We start from the raw sequence: 24843 nt of genomic DNA, 5'->3' as shown, positions 1-24843 counted from the left end.
TCGACGACGAAGGGTACCAAAATGCTCTATAGGACTAGTGGAGTGCTTCTAAAGTGATTTGGATAACATTCACTGAGCTAAACTCAAAATACCTCATGGATTGGATCTAGGCTTGGTTGAACTTGGGTTTAAACGACATGAGGGTCGAATCGAGCTCGGAAACAACAGGGAAATGGTAGGGGATGCCTCACCTTAGTGTATGGCAGCTTCCTAGCAGATCAATCCACTTTGGAGAAGCTTTAGTTTGGAGATCGGGTTTCGGGGTGACGTGCGGGATTGAGGTTGGACGAGGGAGAAGAGGGGAGGAGCTCAGGTAAGTCCTCCGGAAGCTTAGGGAGGTTCCCACCATTGATCTCCGGGCATTGCGGATGTTGAGGTGGATCTCTCCTTCTCTCTCTAAGGTGGAGTGGAAGAGAGTGAGGGAGTAAGTGAGTGAGTGAGAGAGAGAGAGAGAGAGAGAGAGAGAGAGAGAGAGAGCAAGAGAGAGTGATTGATTCACTTTAGTCGAGCCTCTGCACTCTGGCGGTCAGACCGTCAATGCTCCCGGTCAGATCATGATAAGTTCACGTGGCTGCACACCTGACGGTCAGACCACGTGTAAGCCCAGTTAGACCGCGAGGGTGGATTTTGCTGAATATTCCTAAGTGTCCCCTTATCTTCACTCTCCACCTTTTTCTAAGTATTTGAGGCTTCTCCAAAGTGCTCGAAACCATCTCTACAGTACTTGAAACACATTTTAACTCAACTCAATAAACAAATACGTATAATTACATGCGATTATGATCATTCATGCTTAATTGCATAATTAGCATTGTAGGATGTGACATCCCTCTACCAGGGAGTATATGCGGGTTTGCTGTGAGACCTTTTCTGCTAATGTATCATCATCCGGGATTACTTGATTCTGAAGGTCGTTTGAGATCTGATCCATCTAGATTGTACTCGAATTGAGCAGGGTGACCACATTATAGCCACCCGAGGTCAACGGCACCGAAGGAGGCGTTGCCTCCAAATGTGTTGCCTCTGGTGCTCCATTTTCATGCAGAGCATCCCCTTCACCATGGCCTGAGACCATGGTGGATGATGGTGTGAGTCTTTCTTCAAAGATTCCGATCGGATAGGTTTGCGAGAAGAAGCTAGACGAGCCAGCTCATCGGCTAGGAAGTTATCCTTGCGAGGGACATGCTTGACTTCAAAATCGAAAAAATATCGCTCCAGTCTTCTCACATCGGTGAGGTATGCCGCCATTGTCGGATCAGAGCACTGAAACTCCTTATACACTTGGTTAACAACCAATAGCGAGTCCTCTATTACTAACATACATTTGATCCCAAGTGTGGAGGCTGCTCGCATTCCAGACAAGAGGCCCTCGTATTCCGTAATATTGTTAGTGGCTGTAAAATATAATTGAATTATGTACCTGAGGAGGTCGCCAGTTGGTGAGGTCAGGACCACTTCAGCCCCGTTCCCTTCAGCGTGAACGATCTATCAAAGTGCATGGTCCAATGCTCGTCTATCTCTGGCCATTGTGCCTGCTCGGGCTCAAAGGACGATCACTCGGCCACAAAATCGACAGTGCCTAGGACTTGATAGCTATTTGGGGGATGAATTGGAGATCGAACTCCCTGAGCTCTACTGCCCACTTTGCTGTTCTTCTTGTCGCATCCTTGATTTCTCTAATCGAGAGCGAGAAGATTACCTTGATTTTGTGTGCCTAGAAGTAGTGTCTGAGCTTGTGAGAGGCCATCAGAATGACGTATAGCAGCTTCTGAGCCTGTGGGTACCGAGCTTTTGCGTCGTGTAGGACCTCATTGACGTAGTACACTGGTCGCTGAAAACCCTCTCACTTGATGACCAGTACCGCACTCGTGACCTGTGGGGTACCTGCAACATAGAGAAAGAGCTCATTGTCTGGTCAAGGTGCATTCAGTACAGGAGGGGAGGAGAGTTACCTTTTTAGATTTTGGAGGGTCGTTTCTGCTTTTAGGGTCCATCGAAAGTGGCCATTTTTCTTTAGAGCTTGAAGAATGGTAACCCCTTCTCTCCAAGCCTTAAGATGAAACTGCTCAAAGCTGTAATACATCATATTAGTTTCTAGAATTCTTTTAGCCTGGTAGGAGATTTCATTAGGTCGATGGCTCTGATCTTGTTAAGGTTTGCTTCTATTCCTCGATTGAAAATGAGGAACCCGAGCAACTTCCCTGATGGGACTCCAAATGTGCACTTCTCAGGGTTCAACTTCATGTAGTACTTCTGAAGGTTGTCGAACGTCTCCTGGAGGTCTGCGACCAAATCATTCTTGGTTCTACTCTTTATGACCACATCATTAACATATGCCTCAATGTTTCTACTGAACTATGATCAAAGAATGAGCTGAATACAACGATGGTAAGTAGCACCGGCGCTTTTTAAACCAAAAGGCTTATAACAAAAGACCTTGAAGGGTGTCACAAAAGCAGTCTTCTCCTCATCTTTCCTATACATGCTAATCTGGTGGTACCCCGAACGAGCATCTAAGATGCTTAGAATATCGCTGCCAGCGGTTGAGTCAACAAGTTGTTCGATCCGGGGTAGAAGGAAGAGATCTTTCGGGCATGCCTTGTTGAGGTTGGTGAAGTTGACGCACATCCTCCTCTTACCATGTGTTTTCGGACCATGATTGGGTTAGCCAGCCACTCTGAGTACTGTATTTCCCAGAAGAAGCTTGTTTCTAGGAGCTTGTCGATCTCCTTACTAAGTGCTTCATTTCAGTTGGCTGCGAACCGATGCGCTTTTTGTTTGACTAGCCGCGCGTCAGGTCGCATTAACAACTTGTGCTCGATCACGTCCCTGGGGACTCCAGGCATATTAGATGGACTCCATGAAAAGATATCCACGTTCGACCGGAGGAAAGTGATGAGTGCGGATTCCTATTTAGGGTCCAGACCAACCCCTATCTGGATCGTCCAGGTCAGGTCGGAGTCATTAGGGCATACTGCCTTGAGTTGCTTGTCCTGGCTGGCTGTGACGTGAACCTTCATCGGGCGACCACTAGGATTAGCATTCTCCGGCTACGACCCGGGAGTTAGCTCAACCATATCGAGGCTCCTCTTGTCGCAGTGTAGGGCTGTCTTTGCATTGCCAAAGATGGTGATGGCCCCAGTCGGACCAGAGATCTTGATCGCATGATACGCATAGTGGGTGATGGCCATGAACTGGGCCATCGTTGGTCGCCCCAGGATCACGTTTGTCGGAGGGTGAACTCCTGTCGCAGGGATCCCGAGAGACCCCTTTTTAGAGATTCGGCCGGGGGGATGATCCTGGATAATCTTGTCTGGGAAATAAGTGAGAACGGAAATAAATGCAGTGGCTGGTGGAAGATGATCGCCCTAATGCGAGAAAGATGGGTGTCCCGGGGTTTAGACAGGTTCGGGCCGCGCGGAGGCGTAACACCCTACTCCTGTGTGAGTGCTATATCTATCCTTGAAGGGAATTCCTCAAGGATGTATCTGGTTACAAGAGAGAGCCACTTACAGAGAGCTTGAGGCTCTCGTGTTCTAGCTTGGCTTGAGCTGGTTTGAGCGTCTGCGTCCTCTTTCTTTTTTCCCACCCTTTTACGTGTTCTCCATCCTTTCCTTTTATAGGCGCGCCGACCTCGACATATCCTGAATGGGAAAGAGGGGATGCGAGTGCCAAGGTGCCACGGAGAAAGGCGTCATCATTCCGTTTTGGCGAAGTGACAGGGGCGGTGGAAAAATGCGGCGCGCATCCGACCACCCGCCACTGTGGATGCCCTGCGGCGCCATTAAGGGGGCCCACCGGGCAGCCTCAGAGGTGCCCGGTGCACCCACCCTGTCTTGTTCTTCTGCCAGGGCAGGGTGGCAGGCGGAGCGCTTCGATCCTGGCAACGTTATCCCGAGGCATCCAGATGAAACGGGACGGGACCCGTGCATTTAATGGACCCACGCCCCCCTGCCAGTGCATGGCAGGGTCTGACACTGGGGCGTGGGCAGCTGAGAATGTCAGGATGTCAGGCCGCGCGTGCCTATTAAATACGGCATTGGGCCCTTGACTGGCTGACACCCCGACGATGGGACCCTTTGAGTCGTCGGACGATCTTGCGCGAACCTTCGGGGAACCGAGTCCTCGGGGGCTGCCACGTGCAGCCCCGAGCACTCTCTCCCGAGTACTTGGGTGAGATCTTCGGGGAACTGAGTCCTCGGGGGCTGCCACGTGCAGCCCCGAGCACTCTCTCCAGAGCACTTGGGTGAGACCTTCGGGGAACCGAGTCCTCGGGGGCTGCCACGTGCAGCCCCGAGCACTCTCTCCCGAGCACTTGGATGAGACCTTCGGGGAACCGAGTCCTCGGGGGCTGCCACGTGCAGCCCCGAGCACTCTCTCCCGAGCACTTGGATGAGACCTTCGGGGAACCGAGTCCTCGGGGCCTGCCACGTGCAGCCCCGAGCACTCTCTCCCGAGCACTTGGATGAGCACTTCCTTCCCGGTATCTGGACTCTGCGGATCATCGGGGAACCGGGGTGCTCGGGAACCTAAAGGCTACGGCCCCGAGCACCTTCCCCCGGGACTTAGTTTCTTCTTCTCCTGCAGGGTGGACCCCGCGGGATGGTGACATGTGGCGGACGGCCGGTCCGGTCTTGGGACTCAGGGACCCCTGGTTCCTAATACACCGACAACGTTATAAGCGGTCCCGAAGTCCGCTACATCAAACATGATGTTTTCAGTCTTGAAGTTACTTGGCAAGTCGAAAGTGACGGGCAACTCGTCCTGCCCCAAGGTCTTAGCCGAAGAGCCCAGGGTGATCCAAAAGAAGGGGGAAGATGATTTCAATGTTCTCTTTAGGATTTGCAGGACGTCCAACGCATCAGCGAAGAGGAGGTTGATAGAGCTCCCTCCATCGATCAGTACGTGACCCAGTCGGATGTTCTAAATGGTGGGTTTGACCATAATAGGGTAGCGATCAGGTCTCTTGACACTGGTGGGGTGGTCAGCTTAATTGAATGTAAGGGGCACCTCCGACCATTTCAGACGCGGGCTTGGGCCCGATGTGGTTTCTCACACTTCCTAGACCACCAACTTGTATTCCCTGTTTGAGGAATATGTCATAGCTCCCCCAAAGATGTGGTGGACCATGTGATCGGTCTGCTGGTACCCTAGTGCCAACTAGTTGGGATCAGCCCAATCCTTGTCGTGCTTGGATTTATGCTCTACAAGCTCCTTGTCGATGATGCCCCGTATGGCCTTACACTCGGTCAAGTCATGGGAATCTGTGCGGTGGATCGGGCAGCAGCCATGGCCCTTCTTCCTGTCCTTTTTGTCAAAGCGCCAGCATGGTTGACCGGTCTGCTCGATCGCCATGACGTCGGACGGTCCTTCCTTGTGTTTGTTCGTTTTCTCCTTCCGACTGACCCCTTTGGAGGAGGCGGGCTGGTTAGAGGTCAACTGCGACTTAGCGTCAATCTGACACTCTTGAACCTTGGCGGCTTGTGTGCACTTGTCTGCGAGCTCGAAGAGCTCGGTAGTGCTTCGGATTTCCTTGGTGGCCTGCTTCTCAACCATCTTTTGGTCTCTGACCCCTCTTTTGAATGCTATGACCACAGATTCACCCGTGATCCTTTGAATAGTATTTTGACGCTCGGTGAAGCGCTGGATGAAGTCTCGCAACGACTCACCTTATCGTTGCCTGAGTTGGTACAAGTCATCCTCAACCCTGGGTCGGGCATAGGTCACTTGGAAGTTGGTCACAAACTGGTCACACAGATCCTCCCAGGAGTGAACCAACTCGCGGGGGAGGTTCATATGCCAGAACCGGACTGAACCGTTCAAGGCGGTCAAGAAGTAGTTGGCCATGACTTTCCTGTGGCCTCCTATGTCCTGCAACATGGTGGTGTAAATCTGAAGGAACTTCTCGGGGTTAGTCGAGCCATCATACTTTTTGGATAGGACCGATAGGAACTTGTTCGGTCAGTGCACCTCTCACAGCCGGGCTGATAGGGCGTTGCACCCCGTTCCGTCATGGGGAGTCACCCGCTGATGGGCGATAGCGCGTGCTTGGGGAGAGAGATGCCGGTCATGCAGCCCTAGGGATGGGATGGCGGAATCTGACACCACCCTGCGTGGGAGAAGCGAGTGGTAGGGCTGGTTGCCCTTTTCCTGCTCTCGTCGGGCACAGTCCTCCTGCGCTCGGGTGGCCACCTGGCTCTGGATCACACAATGGAGGTCGCATTGGCGCATAGAGTTACGCAGGTCAGAGGGTTTAATGTCTCGACATGGCGAGGGTCTCTGAGCATTCCTCATTATTGAGGGAGGACAAGATCTTTCCTACCGTTGGGCCTGTCACGATTTTAGCGATCGTGACCTTCACCAGTCCTAGCAACGGACATGGTGGTTGCCACCGTAGTTTGGCATCAGGCGGTCTCAACCAGGAGGGCGAGGTCAGGCAACCATGGCAATAATGGTGAACTCTCCGGTACTGCTACCGGTGGATGGATAAGAAGCATTCGCACGATCTGTAGATTCTGTGCAGGTGTCATGGCCTCATAGTCAAGATGCCAAGCACGAAGTGGCAACATATCGTTAGTGGGGGAGCCCTCGGCATTTGTGCGCTATGACGACCTTGGTGACGCCACTGCCAAATACCGCGTCCTCTGCGTCAGCTCCTCCAGGCGACGTTGTGGTGGTTGGTGTTGTGCCAGAGCGTCCCCGTGTCTGGTGCCAGTCTGGTTCCCCTCTGGGTGCGTGTCCTGGGGATCGTTGGCGGCACCCATAACACAGGAGCTTCCACTGCCTCCCATTGTATGAACTGTCATGCAAATTTCCCGTTGAGCCTCAGAGCCTTTAGACTTCGATTTGGTGTCCCATACCTGGAGCACACCAGGCTCATCTGAGTTGTAATGATGAACACCTCGCGGTGACCGTGGTCCTCAGAACGAGACTCAACGGTTGCCGTGGATCCAACTATGGGTAGCCCAATATAATCTCCAACACTTACCAAAACGCAGAAACGCGTCCCCTACCTGACGCGTCAACTGTCGATGGTTAGTCCCTGACTATGATTTTAGGGTGTATCGATCGATGAGCGCGTGAACAATGCTTGCAGTGTACGTGTGTTTGTGATGAACTCAAGAACACAGAGATTATCCAGGTTCATGCCTCCTGAAGGATAACAACCCTACGTCCTGTGTGTTTTGTTATCAGTATTTATGAACTAGTTACAAATGAATCATTCTCAATGCTAGACCCGTTCTCCTCTTTATATACAAGAGATGGAGAACTTACAAGTGTGCCTCTTTTCCGCTGACCCATACCTAGCTAGATATACTTTTCTTGGGCCATCATCACGCGCCGCCGCACCTTACACCTGTGGTACCACGGGCTCGTCCCATCCTCTTAGACGCCTCCACTCTTACCTTATCTCGGTAGCCCTACCTGTCCCCTCGTTGTGTGTCGCAAGCTCACCTACCAAGTCGTTTCATCCCAGCCTTCCGTGAGTCCGCCTGCCTGCAAACTCGTATACTTGCCTGGTCGTTTTGCAGCCCCTATCTCATCTGTCGTGTGGCGCTAAGTCTGTCTGTAACACCCCACACCATAACAGTTAATGCTATAGGACGGGTTACTGTCCATCTACATCGTCACGACTTTGTTCGCTGGAAGAGGTGATTCAGGAAGGAAAATACTTGAGTAGACATTAATAAATACGATTAGACAGGTTAGGTATGGACGTCCCGCGATCAGTAAGGGCTAATCGTGGGATCATATTATATCCTAAAGAGGCTGGTCGCACAAGGCTTGCGCTGTTCGTGCGAGCAAGAGCTGATCGCGCAATAGACCAGAATTCAAAAAATATTTTCTACTAGTCACCATATCCCTGATGAGATCCATTAGCCCAAATACTTCCTTACTTAATACTCTAATAACAGTAAAATGACATTTTGGTTGGGAGATTGCAGTCAACAGGCGTGCACGCCAGCATTGGGTCGGTTGGTGAATGATTAGTGGATAATGCCGAGGGTTGGTGAAGAGGTTGTCGCGCGGTGAAAGTGATCATATGGAATGTCATTTCTGCATTGGCACCAAATTCAGTACACAAAGCTGCGCCATGACGTTTATGCCCTTTTTTTTGGCTAGCGAGAAAGAATATACTCTTCGACGCAATCGTTACTGCAACGGCGGACAGACAAAGTCCAACAGAGATCGATGCGTTGTAGCACTGTACGGAGCCTGAGTCAAATTTCGTCAGTCAATTCTGACGACCTAGCTTCAAAGGTTCAAAGTCCGAGTTTACGAGAGCCATGCACCCTGCAAGACTGGTTCACATGGGACCTGCCTACTGTAGAAGAAGAAGACAGAGTGCAGCAATCGACGTCGTGAGAGGTACATGTAACAGAGGGATCAGTTCCGTACTTGTCCTTGACAGCCTCAACTGCACCTCGCTTGATGGAGCACATTAAAGAAGAACTATAATTTCGCATGAAAGTCCCAATTTTTTTCAAACTAGCAGATAGGTGTAAATAACGAATGTCGTCCGTATGATTGCTATCTAAAGACTATATTTGATTCTAGCATCTAGCATTTCGCTAGTGGAAGAGTTATCTCCATTAGACAAATGGTATTCACTGTTTGTAAGTTTGCATCTATTTATTAGCTTGCAACAAAGAGTGTCCACTTCCCAACAAAGATGAGAACAGACGAATGGTATTTACTGTTTATAAGTTTGCATCAAAGAGTGCTCACTTTCCAAACAAGGACGAGTACCATGTCTTTGTTGTGCCTTTCTGACGGTACCCGTAGTTTTCTGGAGATGCCAGAACTTAGGCCGGGTCATCGACGCTGCCCTGCCATGTACGCAGCCGTTGTTGCAATCAGCCCGTAGCTGACGCCTGCCCGCCACCTGTTCAGGTCAAGCTACCCCCGCATCCCCACATCATCCGGCATCCACGACCAAATCGCACACCCGACCAACGATTCCTTGTAAAATCCCACGAAAACCCATAGCCCCCGTGTCGCGCGGCAAATCTGAATAAATTGACCCCGCGAGGCCGCGGCTCCCGACACGGTCACGCTTCGACGGCGCGGATTGATCACGCGCGGCACTTATATGCACCAACCTCGCGGCGGGCAGCCGGTCCGGCACGGGTTGGAGTTGCCAGCTTTGTCCGCGGGAGGATGGCGAGCCACGACGCGCTGTGGGCGAAGCTGCACGAGCTGGAGCTGCAGCTCGCGGCGTACAAGCTCCTGCGCGCCGCGCGCCCGGAGGACGTGAGCGCGGATGGTGGCCAAGGGCGCGCGTTGTGGGCGACGGAGGCAACCTGCCGCGGCAGGCGGTACGAAGCCTACATGCGCCGGCGCGACGCCAGGCACGTGGCCGCGTCGGCAGAGCAGCAGCCGGCGAGGGCTCATCAGCCTCGGGGCACGCGCTCCGCGGGACGCAGCATGCCGATGAGCCCGCGTGCGCTCAGGTGCACCGCTCGGGACACGCAAGAGGTAAGCGCCACGCGATTCTTGATTCTGCGTTCGGTTGTGCGCTTGTGCCGTGTTTTTATTGCAGCGCGACTTGCCATTGCTCAGGTCAGGAGGACGCTGGCTGCCGTGTCCATCCCGAGCACCCCGAGATGGGAGAGCGCCGGGCTGCCGAAGAGCAGGACCGTGAAGGGCGCCAGCGCGGCGGGCAGTCCAGCGAGGTCGCACCACCAGAGGCAGAACAGCCTTGGCCTCCCCGCCGACTTCGGCGACAGCGTCACACCGAGGCCGTTCCTCAAACGCGGCACGGGCACGGGCGGCGCGGTTGCGGCGGCGAGGCTGGGGACCCCGCGGGTGCACGACCTCCCATCGATCGATGCGCCCAGCACCCCGAGGCAGCCTCCGCGGGAGCGTGGCCACGCCCAGGCGGCGCGCCACGTCCGTTCCGTCTCGGAGCTGCCGTTCGACACGGCGGCACTGGCGTCGCCGCAGACGCAGGTGCGGGCGAGGAAGCGGTGGGGCAGCCCGGAGAGGCCGGCGGTGATGTTATCGGCCGCCGACTCCCACAGGGACTTCTCCAAGGGGCTCAAGAAGCTGCTGAGCTTCGTGAGGAAAGGCAAGGGAGCCGCCGACCAGCCTTTCCCGTCGCCTAGTCCCGGCGGGAGCGGGAAGCCCGTGAGAAAGGGATGGTCCGGGGTGGCAGCTTGCTCGCTCGTCGACGTACCGTTCGACCGCGCAAGCCTGGAGGCGCACCGGTTCCCCATTACACGGGCAGTTGGCATCTCCGGATGAGGCCTGTGCGACATGGCGCCAAACCGTGACACGCCATGAAAAAGCCTTGTTTGCTCTGCGTTCAGGTGGTTCGAGCCAGCCAGCTATCCAGGATGCCGCTCACCGGCCATCTGATCTCTGTGCTTGATGTCGCGCTTGGTGTCAAGCATGAAGCATCCTGGAATGTGATCAAACCCGGTTTAGAATGCAAGGAGCTCCCTGGTTTACGTGGGAATCGACCTATTTCTTGTGAAATTCCTGTGTTGCAAACGGGATGTGATGAGAAGTAGCATCGTCCAGCTATCAATTATTGTCGTCTCTTGTTAGACCATCCTAACTATATTCACTTCATTTTATTTCTTTTCTGATTCCTCTCTCATCCTCATTCTCTTTATTTTTTTTTCATCTCCAACAGTTTCCCTTCGAAAGGATTCGTGAAGAGAAAAGAGAGATAATACTCTCCTGAAAGAAATGACTTTATAAATTCCTTCGTGACGGGAACCGTGAAGAGAAATGAAGCGCTAAATAGAATAAAAATCATTTCGTGAAAAGATTCTAAATCTTAATAAGAATCGGTTGGAGATGTTCTATAGCAATGAAATTTATGGGTTTGCTTGGTACAAGGTAGTTAAACAAACCGGAGTTGTTCTTTCACTTCATAGTGGGCATGCAGATTAATTTGTAGAGTGCAGTGTACGCGTCACACGTTAGACTAGGGATACAAGTGATAACCAATGGATAGATTCGGATCACTACTTTAGTTTGTTTTGAATAACTATTTGACATGATAGAGGTAAATATTTAGTTTAACTGAGTGAATTCGAGATAGACCCCGTGGCAAAAAAAAAAAAAGTACTTGCATCCCTTCGTCTCGATTATCCTAGCAAAATGGGACATCTTTTTACTAGCAAAAGCTGGCACCAGAACTCGCTGGTCCCGGCCGTACGTTATTGTTGGCAAACTCCGTCGCCGCAGGAGCATTTAAATTCCGGCGGTGCCCTTCTGTTAATTCAGAGGCATTTCGTATATATGTTGCCGTATCGACACGGGTGGAACCGTGACCGGCGGCAGCTGGACACAGAAACAGCAGAGACGACGGGTCCTGTAGAGCTCGATGGCTCGAAGCCAGAATGACCACGTTAGACGGACGGTCCAACAAGCCAAGAGTGATCGTTCACCGAGGTGGAGGGGAAGGGGCTAGGGAAGTGGAAAGCAACCTGCTCACGTGTACAACCCCATGGCAGGGTTTGCAAATGCGTTGAAAACCAGTTAAAAACCGCGAAAACTGTTCAATTCGATCTTCATCGAATTTTTAATTCAACCGGTTTTCGAATTTAAAATAAAAATCACAAAAATTCTAAAAATACTAGAGATAATTTTAAGACCTTCTGTGAAAAAATTTCTAAAATAATATCCTTTACATCATATTTCATAAAGAGAAACTTTTGAAAAAATAAAAAGCATGCAGCTCATTTATTAACTCACGTTAAGGAAAATATTAACATGCAAACACATATTTTTGTGTGTAGGGTATACTTAAGAGGATCTATAAAATTAGTTTCACTTCATTTAGAGTTTTATTAATTTCTCCATAATTTTTACAAAGTTCACAAGCATAAAGTGAACATTTTAAGAAAAAGCACTATAAATTAACTTTGTCATGTCTACCATTATTTTTTTCTACACAAATAATTGTTTAAGTAAACTAATAAAAGTGGTTTCACTAATTTTGTGGGTGTGATGGATTAGTTATGAATTAATCTAGTTGTAACATATTTACTCAATCTTGCACGTTACAATAACTATTTCATGATTTCATGTATTTTAGAAGATAGAGGATCATGTAAGAAGACTAAAAAAATTAGTTTCATGATTTTTAGATTAGCAAATAATTAATTATGCATTTAACTAGGTTTAGCAAATAAATTTTCTCACATAAAATATACAACTTTTCCATGAGTATAAATACTCTTATCATGTAGATCATGTTACAAGAAGCCAAAAAAAATTGTTTCACTTGATTTGAAGTTTAGATGAATTAGTTATCAATTTTACAAGGTTAAGGTATTTTTTGCTTTTCTTGAACTTTACTGAAATTCGATAAAACCGAACTATTTTCGATGGAATTCGAGTGATTTTTTAAGAAAATCAAGCGGTTTTCGAGCACAAACAAAATGCGAGAAATGCGGTCAGTTTTTGGTAGAATTTGGTTGGTTTTAAGTTGAATTTGATCAGTTATCAAATGGTCGATTCGGCTGAATTTTGCCTTGATTGAATTCAGCCGAATTCTCGCCGAATTTTCACTGCATTTTCTGATATTCGCGAAAACCATGAATTCGCCACCTAGCAAATACCGACCCTCCACCGAATTTGCGAACCCTGCCCCATGGTGCTTGCCACTTCATGACACACTTGTCAGGATACATGTCAAATATGTGTATAATGATTGTTTACCGATAGACTTAAGTTGTAATTAGGTGAGACTAGGAATAGAATTGTAGTCAGACTCTTATTTTCAAGCTGATAATATTAGGTATCATCATGTAACGCATCAACAGAAACAGAATATGATGATGAGTGTCCGTAGTTATATCCCGAGGATAGATAAGATGCTTAAATCTCGTTAAAAAACATCATATCTTAGTGTGTTAATCTTATGCCTAACTTATTGGTCTTGGTGGGCTTCCACTAAAACTCTAACAACGTCAGCAAACGAAGACAGTGCAAGGGTGTGATGTTGGCTTCGGCCTATCCGCTTATGCCATCCGACAGTGACATGGTTTCGCGTAGGAACAATGGCTGCATTGAAGAATGCATGGTTTTGAGAAATTGGAGCTCAAAGGGTGTGAGTTTGAGATACTTTGTGAACTAGACGTTGTTTTTGAATTTCATTGTATGTTTTTTATTAATACCGTAGATAAGTTTGATTTCGAAAGCTTGATGTTCGATTTAGAAAAAAAATGTATTTTTAAGAATACGGTATTTATCAAACCATATTTATCGGATATACAGTATGATACCCATACGACCTAAAGGACATGTAGGATATTTGCACGAGAAGTCTCTGCACGAAATGCACATGTTAGTCGCTAATAATGTACATCAAGTGACACATCAGACATCCAAAACAAAATATCACCGACCAAATTACTCCTGAGGCTCTTCCTGTAATCCGTCCTCGTCCTCCAGCTGTTGATTATCTCATCAGGAAGAAGAATACGCTGTCCAAGCGAAGCAGAACCGCCGCCACGACCTTGAATAACGATTGAATTTTGCGTTGCTTAATTTACACCGTTCATTTCGAATGTTTGGCCAGACGAAACCACATCAACAACGGCACAAAATTTCGATTTTGACACCCTCTTGCGAGCAAGAGACGGCAGAGCATGCGAATATGCGGCACGGTTGGAAAAGAAGAGATGCTGCAAGTTTTGTGGCCAAAATGCATTATGTGGTGGCAAATCATTTCGCCATCGTTTCTGGCATGCCGCAGTAGCAAGTACCCAACGGGAGGACGTACATGAGATTGCACTTTATTACAGACAGTACAGGTGTTGTAACCCTGTGCACCCGAGGATCGATCAGGCGATACGTGCATCCTGCATGGAAAAAAGAACATGAAGAATCTAACATCTGGTACAACAACGAGGACTTGCTATTACTACCATAGAAGACTTCCCGAGTACAAACAACAGATGGTCACCCGTACCCGCCGTGTACAAGCGGACTGACAGTTTGCTTGTCGTCGATCCCCACTTCGCTGCTCCACTCAGGTCAGCGCGCCTGCGCGGCCTAGCCCAGCCGGCCAGCCCAGCCACCCGCAGGAATGTCCCAGTGGGCCGGCCCAGCTTCTCAGCCCTTTAAAGCCAGCCAGCCCAACTCGAGTGGGCCAGTACTATGTAGCACAGTACTGTGCAGCCCAAGCTTGGCCCAGCCCATCTAAGCCCAGACCCTGTCCAATCCAAGCCCATTTCGGCCCAACCAATTATTGTTCATGTACCTTGAGTTGTATATTACTGCATATCTGTATATAAGTGTCAGCAGTGTATGCAGTCATTCTTTGACATCTAAACTTCTGTAGTAACTAGGAGTCTTCATATGTAACACAGGAAACTCGTTTAGCTACCATATGTACTCAGAGCTGCTTCACGAGTAAACGTCAGACTAGGGAAGAAGCTCGAAATTGGGCTGGATTTTAAATTGGATAAGGCCCTTCTAGAGCTGAGGCAACAAAACTTTTTTTTGTTGAATCGGGTTCACTTCAGAACTTTGCTAAATTCTTTTTTTTTCCCTTTCCAGCTTTCACGTCACAGTTTTTGCGGTGTGCCCTGATATCTCCCGATATTTACAGGCCACTATGCGATCATACGAACCGCACTACCAATAACCACCAGTCAGCTCAGATATTTCAAACCTTCCAAGCAGGTACAGAAGGTAACCTGATTCGGGGAACATGTGAATTTGAAACGTACTCGTCAGATTGCACAATGTACTCGAGTCAGAGGGGACAGGTCTTGATTCTTGACACCTCAAGAAATGCTAGCATAGCACTGAGCCTGCCTACAAAACTTAGTTTTCAGATTGGTTTGGTAGCTCGCCTACTCCTGGATAACGCGCGTAGGCGCGATCGAGATCTGTCTCTGAAGTCTGGAAGACTGGAACCACACGGTGGCGAACAGTGTGGTTCACCAGATTCAACAGGAATGGCTCCACGGTGCTGGCGATCGAGGGAACGATCGGGACGCGCAGCGTGCACAGCGAGCGCGTCGTTTCAGTGGGAGCCGGCAGATGACGGGGACGGTTTGGCAGAGCTGCTTGTGTCAGAATCACGGTAGCTTTCAACTTTTAGAATGATTGTATGAAATCAACTAGATGCCAAGAGATAAAAAAACAAGCTTCCCTTAATCAACCTTTCTTATAGAAAATTACTCCTTATAGAAAATTTAGATCAGGTAGGCACGACTGCGCACGAGCGTGCGTATCGATCGGCCGAGCATGACCCTAGCTACCGTGCGCGCACCGGCCGGAATTTCACCTTGGCCCCCATGTCTTGACAGGCACGCGCCGGCCGGGTCCGCGCACGCGGCGCTACGTACCACATTGCATGCTTCTGTCTGCAAATCAAAATCCAGAGACAATGAATAATCGTCCCACGCTAGCGGGCAAAGAAACTGATTTGGCTGCCCCGTTTGATCATCATCCGCTGCCGCAAACCGCACCCGCAGCGCTCGGAACTTGCTTTTCAACAGGGCTGGATACCACTATTTGTTACCAAATTTCCTCTCGTCGTAATGGTCTGACGTAGAGTCCGTTTGTTTTTTTATTATGAATTGTGGATTCTAGTTTTAAAATCAGAATAAAAAACAAATAAATCGCTTCTACAATCTAGGTTCTACAATCTTAGATCAGATTGTACCACAACCTATATTTCAGAAAAATAATACATCAATCAGATTATGACACATTTTTACCTACCGTTGTTGACGAGGACCCCATGTCAAGGCCCCATATGGCCTCCTTCACCGTCTCCACCCCGGCGCCCGATGAGGACGAGCCCGAGCCCGGTTGTGGCAAGGCGGAACATGATGGCATGGTCGATGCCGTCTGTGGCGCCAGTGACAACGACCCAGGTGCCATAACTGTCTCGTAGGGGCTTGCCCAGGTGGAGGAACACAACGTAGACCCACAACGCGTGGTAGACGGTGGTGTAGCTCTAGGCGAGATTGACCACATGGCAGTCGGCTCCTGCGCGCTAGGGGGAGAGATTCTAATAATCAAGCTAATGGAGGTGATTTCAACCCAATCCTGGAGGGCGACAAGGATGATGACAACGAGGAGGCAGAGTTTAGGGGCTTCTTCCTGAGCCTGAGGATCTCGGGGCTGGCGGTGACCGTGGCGCCGGAGGCCGCGTTGGTGTCGTCCGGGCGGAGGCACGGTAAGTACGTGGTGGCCATCAAGGTCAAGGTGCCCGGGCAGCTCGTTGGTGACAACCTCGATGGTGAACTTTGACCTCCAATGGCATACAAAGAGGAGGAAGAGATAAGAGATTCTAATAATATGATACTGTTTGTTTTAGATTGTACAATTCAGATTCTAGATTGTGAGAATCAAAATCTGAATTATTATAATCATAATAAAAAACAAACAGACCCGTAGTCTGTAGAATGAAGAACTAAAATGTAGATTGACAATTTAAATGTAACATAATCGTAGGAGTTCATCGAGGTTGTTTGGCACGCTCTAGCTTCATATTTGCTCCATAGATTCTGTAAGACCTCAAACCCGGGATCTCCTGTACCTCTTGTATCAGTCTCTGGATCAAATAGCTGATACACACAGTATAACAGTAGTAATATCACAATCAAACTTTATACATAAATATTATGGCTCAGAGTATAAAAGGTTTACGAACCATATTGTTTATTACAAAGCTGGCCGACAGCCCAACAAACACAGCGGAAAGCAAAAGCCCAAGCCATAAGTAACTTAGGGTGCGAACGTGACTTCTAAGACTACTCTTCATTCCTGCCTTCACTTTCGGCGAAGTCAGCATCAACTTCCTCATCTAAATGATAGCAAGAGTGAGTACGGAAGGTACTCAGCAAGTCCTATACTACTTCAAGGTGTTTGATAGATGCATAAAGGGGTGTTTCAAGGATAGGGTTTTATAGTTTAGTTTTAAGCGTAGAGTAGTTTATGCAGGTATCCAATTGAATCATCTATGATTAACTTTGAAATAGTTTAAATAGTTCAAAACCAGGTAACAAGCCATATTTGGGATTTTTTTTTGTCCTGGAAGGGGCTACACCTCACTCCGTAGTACCTTTCATCATATCTGGTGTGCCTCTAGTACCACACAGATCCTGACGGATTCAGCCAGCAACCTCATCGTACGGACATCTAGTCCACACACTCACTCATCAAGACACATGCGCCCGGAGTCTATTCAAGTATGACCATACCTTTGCATGTCTATGACCGTGGGCACGGCTATTCGAATAGTTTTACACTCTGCAGAGGTTGTACAGCTTTACCCATGCGATATGCTCAGCCTCCAATCTTTGCAAGCGGAGGAGCGAATCATACCGAGACCCTTCAATCACCTTTCCTGCTGGGCTTTTTTACGAGATTTACCCCCAAGTACTAGTGGTCTTGTACTGAACGCTAGATTCCCTTTTTAAGCAGTTGTCGGTCTCTGCATGTTCAAACAGAGGGTCATATAGTCACTTGACTGCTCGCTGCTCTCAGCCTCCTAGTATGATGCCCAACTCAGTCCGGTGAAGAAAACTCAAGTCCTGCTCATTCAGGACGTATAGTTGCACGGATGTGGTTAAGCATGATGGTGCAAGACTCGGTCCTTAAACAACCAAGGTAGGTATCTTTTAGCCATGAACACCACATAGGTGACTCAAGCCCCCAAGAGCATCCTCCACCAGAGTACTACTTCACCTGCCCCGCCAAAATAGTTTTCACACATTTTTACACATCTCCCACCATATCCCACATGACATCAAGGATTTCATAGCCATCACAAAATTCACAACTATCAAGGATTCATGGTATATGAGTTATCATTGATAACAGTAAATCTTATCTCCGAGAAGAGGTGTTTTCAATCCTAAGCATGCTAGATATCAAGATGTCGTATGTCATTAATATAGATAAAAATAGGTAAACCTAGGGTGATATGTGTTTTGGATGAAAACATTTATGGCATGACAAGTGTTTAATAGGATTAACTACTACAAGTAGTTTGTAAAAGCGCAATACATAGCACATGCAATATAAATCCAGTTTTAAGTTAATCATGTATATTTTTTGAAAATATAGATTCAATATGATCAAGGAGATATGACTTACCTTCTTCGAAGTTCTTGGTTGTAATTGGGATCCTCCTCGCTCCTAACACTTCCCGCACAACACTCGCAGAACTCTGGTTGCTCTGTAATTACAACTACGATCAATAATGGCTATACTAGAGAAGAATCAAATAACACCAAATGAAAAGCCAAATAATCCCTAATAGATATCACAATATGACAGATGAGTAGATCTTGATTTTAGATGAATTTTAGCAAAAGAATCACCAAAATCGGAGCTTGCACAGAGAAGTTATCGCTCCTAGAGAACAATAGCCTGGGCCTACATGAACAGTGACTCGATGGGACCTACATGAACAATAACTGGTTGGGTTAAAATGGGCTTGGATTGGGCAGGGTCTGGGTCTAGATGGGCTGGGACAGGCTTGGGCTGCACAGTACTGTGCTACACAGTATTGGCCCACTCAGGTTGGGCTAGCTGGCTTTAAAGGGCTGAGGAGCTGGGCCGTCCCACTGGGACGTGACCTACTGGTGGCTGAGCTGGCCGGCTCGGCTGGGCCGTGCAGGCACGCTAACCTGAGTGGAGCGGCGAAGGGGGTGATCGACGACGAGCGATTGCGATGGAGCGGTGCCGGAGGGCTCGGTGGAATCACTCACCCGCTGGGGTTTCACGATGACGGATGGTTTCCAGGCTTCTACACGCGACAGCGAGTTCGTCTGGGGCTTTATTAGCGGCGGGCTGGGGCCAGAGCAGCGCGAGACGGCGACTGGAGGCGGTCTACACGGCGGCATAGAAATTAGGTACCCTTTCCCCTAGCCTACGCATAATTTTCTTGCAGGAAAAAGGAGCCTAAGGCTCCCTAGACTAGACGGCATGATGGCCGGACCGCAAGTAGAGGTACAAGCACACCGACGGCGAGCTAAAACATAGTGGCGAAGCAAAAGCTCGGCGGCACGCGGCTACGCGCGAGAAGGAAGCACGGGGGTGATGACATGCTAGCTAGGGGGTTGCGCGAGGGGGCAGGAAGCTCACCGAGCTCGGAAATGGTGAGAAGCTAGATGGTGACCGGTGATGCGATGGAGCGGTGGCGGCGGAGGAAGCTCGGCTACGGCGTGGGCGGGCTCCCGTCGGGCTTCTGGTGAACGGACGACAGCACAGGGATGGCGATGTCCTCCTCGAGCTCCTGGGCAGCACCTGGCCAGCTGATCGACGATGACGAGCTGAGGCGGCAGCGGTGAATGGGAAAAAGGGGAAGGAGAGGGGGTCGGGGCTATGCTATTTATAGAGGGGGAAGGGAGCAGTGAGGCAGTGCGGTTGCTCGCGTCACGCGATCATCGGTGAGCTGAGCGGTGGTCAAGTGGCGAGGCGGCGCCCACCATTATTTTCGCGGCATGGCCGAACCACGACGGCCACGCGCGTGCACGGCCACAGAAGTCACACAGCATGGCAGGATATGGGCATGCAAGCATGGGCGGAGAGTGAGAGAGAAAGGAGAGAGCGGGAGAAGCGGAGGTCGGTCGGGTGCACGGGATATTTCCTAGAGAGGGAAAATCAGCGGCTGATGATGGGCATGTCGTGCTGGAGGGAGGAGCAGGGGGGAGAGGCACCAGCAAGCGGGCAGGTCGACGCGCGAGTGAGTGGGCGAACACGCGGAGTGCAGGCCGATGCAGGAGCTGGGCCGAGTGCGCGTGGGAGGGAGAGAGGAGAGGCTGGGCCAACGTTTGGGCCAAAATAGAGAGGAGAGAGGACTCCGGTCCAGGGAAGAAAGAAAAAGGAAAAAGAATTTGGTTTTTGGAATTAAATTCAAATGAGATATTTGAATTTGAATTTGACTTTAGATTTAGATCAATTCAAATAAATATATTTGAATTATGATTTGAACTTGAATCTTGAGCTTTCTAAGATGATTTGAATCAAGAAATTTTAATTTGAATTGGATTTGAGCTGAATAGAATCTAAGAATAGATTTGAATTTAAGAGACATTCAAATTTAAATCTCCACACAAAGAACCATAAAGATCTCAAACCAAAGCATATGAACCAGTTTAAAGCAAGGATTAATTCAAAAATTGTCTTGGTGCTATTTGGAATACTTAGCCCAAATAATATATTCGAATATATACATACGAGTATATATACTGCAAATATATATTTCTTGATTTTATATTGGTTTAAATAATTAGATTTTTTTTTTAATTTGAAGTGAAATTTGTAATAAATTTACATGCTAAAACTCAGGATGTTACAAATTCAAAATGGAGTAGATATATCAGTGGATTGATGACAAAAACATGTGATACCTCCTCAACTAGGTGGTCTGATTGGTTTTCACGGGGGCAAATCTATATTTGGAGTAATGTTTTGATCGCTCAATAGAATTACACAGAGAAATAGAAAGATCTATGGATCAAACTACTTCACAAATCGTGAAGTCGTTCTGTTTGATAGGGCTTCATCTAGATCTATTGTAGATCCTAGATGTGGGACCTTACTAAATACTCCATCTGGCTATAAATACTTATCATTTTGATTAGGATCTAGTTAACTTTTAAAACTTTGCTCGGCAATATCTTTCAAAATATTTAATTTAAAAACATAAAAATCACACGTGTAGATTTATCTTAAAAATATTTTTATAATATTATATTTTTATTAGATATTAGAACTATATTCTAATAAAAATAGTTTAAATTACACGTCAAAAACTATAAAAAATATTATGTATTTCTAAACAGATAGAGTATAAGGTAAGATTATAATATCTTCTAACCTCTGGAGTCTACGAGAGAAAAAGTAAATTTTATATGATCTTATTTAGAAAGACTCTTGTAAGACTTTATCTAAAATATTCATCTTGTGATCTAATAATTAAACTGAAGAGAAAAGATAAGATGCATATCATCAAATAGGAGAGAATTTTTTGTCGGACAATGCCATATAAAATTTGCTCCCCACGGGAGCCATCTGCGAGATCCAACCGAAGCCACCACGTGTCCCCACGCCCACCGCGAGATGAGAACGGCGCTCTCACGCTGGCGGCGTCCTAATTTTTTTTCCCAGCCGGAGAAATGGTATCTCTCTAACCAAGCATAGCATCTCCCGAGCTCGATTCCCAGCATCTCCCTGCTAGATCCCCCACTGATGCTGTTTCTCTAGGATTTTTGCCCGGACTGCTACGCTTGACAGCAGATTACCTGGAGGCTCTGCCTCTTTTACATCTGCATACCTCAGCGTTTGTTTTATTTATCAAATGAGAAAATTAGGTCTTATTTTCTTATGGCGTCCTCTATGTACTACCGCCTAATAAGATGAGCGGCAGATGGTCCAGCAACTCCACTTAATAATTGAGGACGCAAGTAACTGATCTATAGTAACTATATACAGTTTAGAATTTGTTTGATAGAGATTTTAGAGTAATTTTTCAGTTGGAATCAAGAAGAGTTCTGTCAAACAGCAGCTTTCAGCTTTTAACTCTTTGAGTGGAATTCGTGTGAATGATTCTTTAAAATGAATTAGAAGTTGTGGAGCTGAAAAAAACAACTTTTCTTGATTTATTTCCCGCACAGAATCACTTTCTCTATATAATTTATTCTAAAAAATCACTCGAGAATAATTTTCGATCACAGAATCACTTTCTAAAAAATTATTCTCCAAAAAAAATTAATTGAGAAAAAACTCTACCAAAAAGATCATTACTATCTGCACCATTTTCTCCTGGTGATAGAAGCTTACAATTCGTTCTGATTACCGATGCTTGCACTATCGTTATTCTCTTCGGATACTCATTTGTAGTTTTGAGCTAGAAAATGACACAATAATCACGAGTACCTGATTGTAAATTCAAAGTACACCTTGTACTGAACCACTAGCAGAAATGGCAAAATGCTCAGATGAGCAGGTAAAACCTGTAAAAAAATTCCAGCGGTTGGTTCACCAATGCCTTCGTTCCCACTCTGCCACCTATATATCGCCTCCCAAGTCCCACCTCTCTCCAACTAACCACAGAGACCTCTCCACCACCACCATCGCAACGCCGCGAATGGAGCTCCTCGACATGGTGCCCGCGGACGCCATCGCGCTGCGCATGTACTCTCTCCCGGCGGCGGCCGCCGCACCCGGCTCGCTCTGCGCCTGGCTTGTGGCCGCCCTCGCCGCCGCCGCCGCCGTCGGCCTGTGGAGCATCCGCGCGGTCGGTGCCTCCAAGAACGACGCTGGAGTCCGCAGCGGCAGCGCCCTCGTGGAAGATAAGCAGGCGCAGGCGCCTCCGCTGCCACGTGCCATTATTGACGTGCCGCGGCCGGCGGCTCGGGCCGAGTACGCCGAGCCGGCGTCCCCCAGCGAGCCGAGCACGCCGTCCAAGGTCCGGTTCACGGCGTACTACGGCGGATCGGGAGAAGACGGGGTAATGGACGGCGTCAGGAAATGCGCGGACGCGGATGGCGAAGACGTGCGCCTCGTCGACGGCGAGGTGGAGATGGTTCTGACAAGGACGGCGTCGGCGTCGGGAAGAAGGACGACGGCCTTGGCGGCGGCGCCGTGGGAGGAGAGGGAGATGGTCGTGAGACTGAGGGGCGACCTGGGGTGGTACCGCCACCTCGACATGGCGGCGCTCGACGGCAGCGTCGTGAGGCTGTGGGACGGCGAGCTGGCAGCGTCGCCGAGGGGGCGCAGGAGGAGGGCAGGATTGGAATTACAGCTGTCATTATAGAGATGGTGTGGTTAATACGTGTAATATTATGGTCATAGGAATTAGGAGGATATGGCAATTTTGCCCTTTGGGATTGTCTACGTTATGGCGGGCGGGGCAAAGGGCCCTCTTGTAGAAGTGTACCCATGTGAGGACACAAATGGAAATTGGCAAATGCCAGTGGTATCCTTGCTCAGTTCCTTGCATATGGACTCTTCTCTTTCGTTCTATGGGGTGTTATTAGAATGATGCTTTGAAATGCATTGAATTATTGACTACCTTAGTTATCAGTTCTAGTCGCTTATCAACTTTAAGTGATGTTTGTAGAAGACTAAAGGCTCCAAAAATCTAATACAAATGATCAGTGGCGAAACCAGGTGTGGCAAGCGTAACATTGTAAATGTATGTACATAGTTGCTCGTTGATTCATTTAGGAGGGGGGCCAAGCCCCCTAACAGGAGTAAGAGGAAGAAGAAAGGAAGGGGTTGAGCGAGAAAGAAATAGATGAGCCTCCTTTTAAGATCATCTCCAGCAGTTATCTTAAATTTTTATCCTAAAAAATACTATTACAGAATCCCCTATTACTATTACAACATCCCTTATTTTTTCATCTCCAGCAGCTACTCTATTTCCTATCTTCTACTCCTCTTTTTCTCTCTCGGACCCGCCGTTAGCCTCTGTGCTACAGTACTGCTACAGTACCCGACGCGGTTTTCTGCCTCCGGGCCCACTGGCAGCCCTGTGAGCAGATTTGCTACTGTAGCACTGGATACCTCCTCCACTGCTGGAGTTGGCCTACCAATCCATTCTATATCCGTTACTAATTGACCTCTTAATCTGTTAAAGAAAATTATATTACAACCTAAATAGAAGACAACTAGTGCACCATGCCTAAATAGAAGACAACTAGTGCACCATGAAATCTAAGATAAAATGATTGATACCCCTTTTTTATTTTTAATTAGATGTTTGTTAGCTCAAACACAAACAACAATATTGACATTCAATCACTACTAAAAATAGACTTATATACCGATTTATTACTATCGGTTTTTTACGAGCTGGCAGTGATGAAGTATCACTGCCGATTTATATTAATGACCGATACTAAAAATTCATTCGAAAAGAACCGGCAGTGAAACTTGATTATGACTGCCGACTCTAGCCACGAACCGACAGTGAAACCTTGACTATCACTGTCGGTTGGTGGCTAGAGTCAGCAGTGATAGTGGATAACAGCTTATTTTAAAAAATTCATAACTTTTTTATACAAAATTGGATAGAACAAACTTTATATCAAAACTATAGCCCTCGATGAGATCTACAACTTTGTAGTTGAAAACTTTTTCATTGATATAATTTAGATATCCAAATAATCATTTGAAGTTTCAGACAGAAGATGTCAAAAGTATTACATATGCTAATGGTATCACTAATACTTCTATAGTGAGATGGTAAGGATATATCACGCGAGTTGAGAGTTTTCGGGTTCGAGTATCATGAACCGCACGCGCACATATTTCGCGTGAAAAATCGTATTTCCCCAGGTGCAAAAAAAGTTATTTTTTCAATTTTTTCAGCTTCAAAAACATCAATTTGCGCCCGACTATCATTGTCGGTTGAAGCCGTCCACTGACGGCTCTAAAATCGACAGTGATTTCTTTTATGGGTCGGTAGTGAAGGATTTTTTTTAAATAGTGAATTATTCTTACTATGACATGTTTATGCCTTTTTATTGCTGCCATGCCCAATAATAGAACATAGTTCACTACACTCATTAATTCATTCAATTCCCAATAGTAGCTTTTAACAGGGGCGGTTTGAAAACTATTACTTAAAAATCTGAGACAACATCTATTTGAGAACAAAAGCCTAAAAGTGCATATATTTGATAACAGAGAGAAGAGTATGAACACTTAAATGCATGCTTTATTAGCGAAACGTTCGGTGACATATACACTCATTCTCCATCATTATTGATACTCTATAGTATGAACTGCCACGATCCGGCTCCTCCTATATCTAATTCCTACCCTGACATCCCGTGTTTTGCCTCTCCTTGCCCGGCAAAGCGCACCGAGCTACGGAACCAAACTGAGTTAAATATT

General features: G+C 47.6%; 2 protein-coding genes across 2 annotated transcripts; both read left to right on the top strand.

Annotated features, from left to right (window-relative positions):
* The first annotated feature begins 8889 nt into the window (after window positions 1-8889).
* LOC133896699 (uncharacterized) lies at window positions 8890-10482 on the top strand. Its single transcript, XM_062337292.1, has 2 exons — window positions 8890-9480; window positions 9565-10482. The coding sequence occupies exons 1-2, from the start codon at window positions 9163-9165 to the stop codon at window positions 10246-10248; spliced, it is 1002 nt and encodes a 333-aa protein (XP_062193276.1). The 5' UTR covers window positions 8890-9162; the 3' UTR covers window positions 10249-10482.
* Window positions 10483-22051: 11569 nt separating this feature from the next.
* LOC133897409 (uncharacterized) lies at window positions 22052-22963 on the top strand. The gene has a single exon (XM_062338139.1). It carries the CDS (start codon window positions 22088-22090, stop codon window positions 22754-22756), a length of 669 nt encoding a protein of 222 aa, XP_062194123.1. The 5' UTR covers window positions 22052-22087; the 3' UTR covers window positions 22757-22963.
* The last annotated feature ends 1880 nt before the right edge of the window (window positions 22964-24843 follow it).

The sequence above is a fragment of the Phragmites australis genome, chromosome 17, assembly GCF_958298935.1.
Source record: "Phragmites australis chromosome 17, lpPhrAust1.1, whole genome shotgun sequence".
Lineage (NCBI taxonomy): Eukaryota > Viridiplantae > Streptophyta > Magnoliopsida > Poales > Poaceae > Phragmites > Phragmites australis.
This window is presented reverse-complemented; position numbering and strand designations above follow the sequence as displayed.

Bases quoted from the DNA above. Each gene is read 5' to 3' on its own strand.
- LOC133896699 (XM_062337292.1), top strand. From the start codon at position 9,163: ATGGCGAGCCACGACGCGCTGTGGGCGAAGCTGCACGAGCTGGAGCTG. The intron at 9,481-9,564 runs GTAAGCGCCACG...GCCATTGCTCAG, and splicing joins CCGCTCGGGACACGCAAGAG to GTCAGGAGGACGCTGGCTGC.
- LOC133897409 (XM_062338139.1), top strand. From the start codon at position 22,088: ATGGAGCTCCTCGACATGGTGCCCGCGGACGCCATCGCGCTGCGCATG.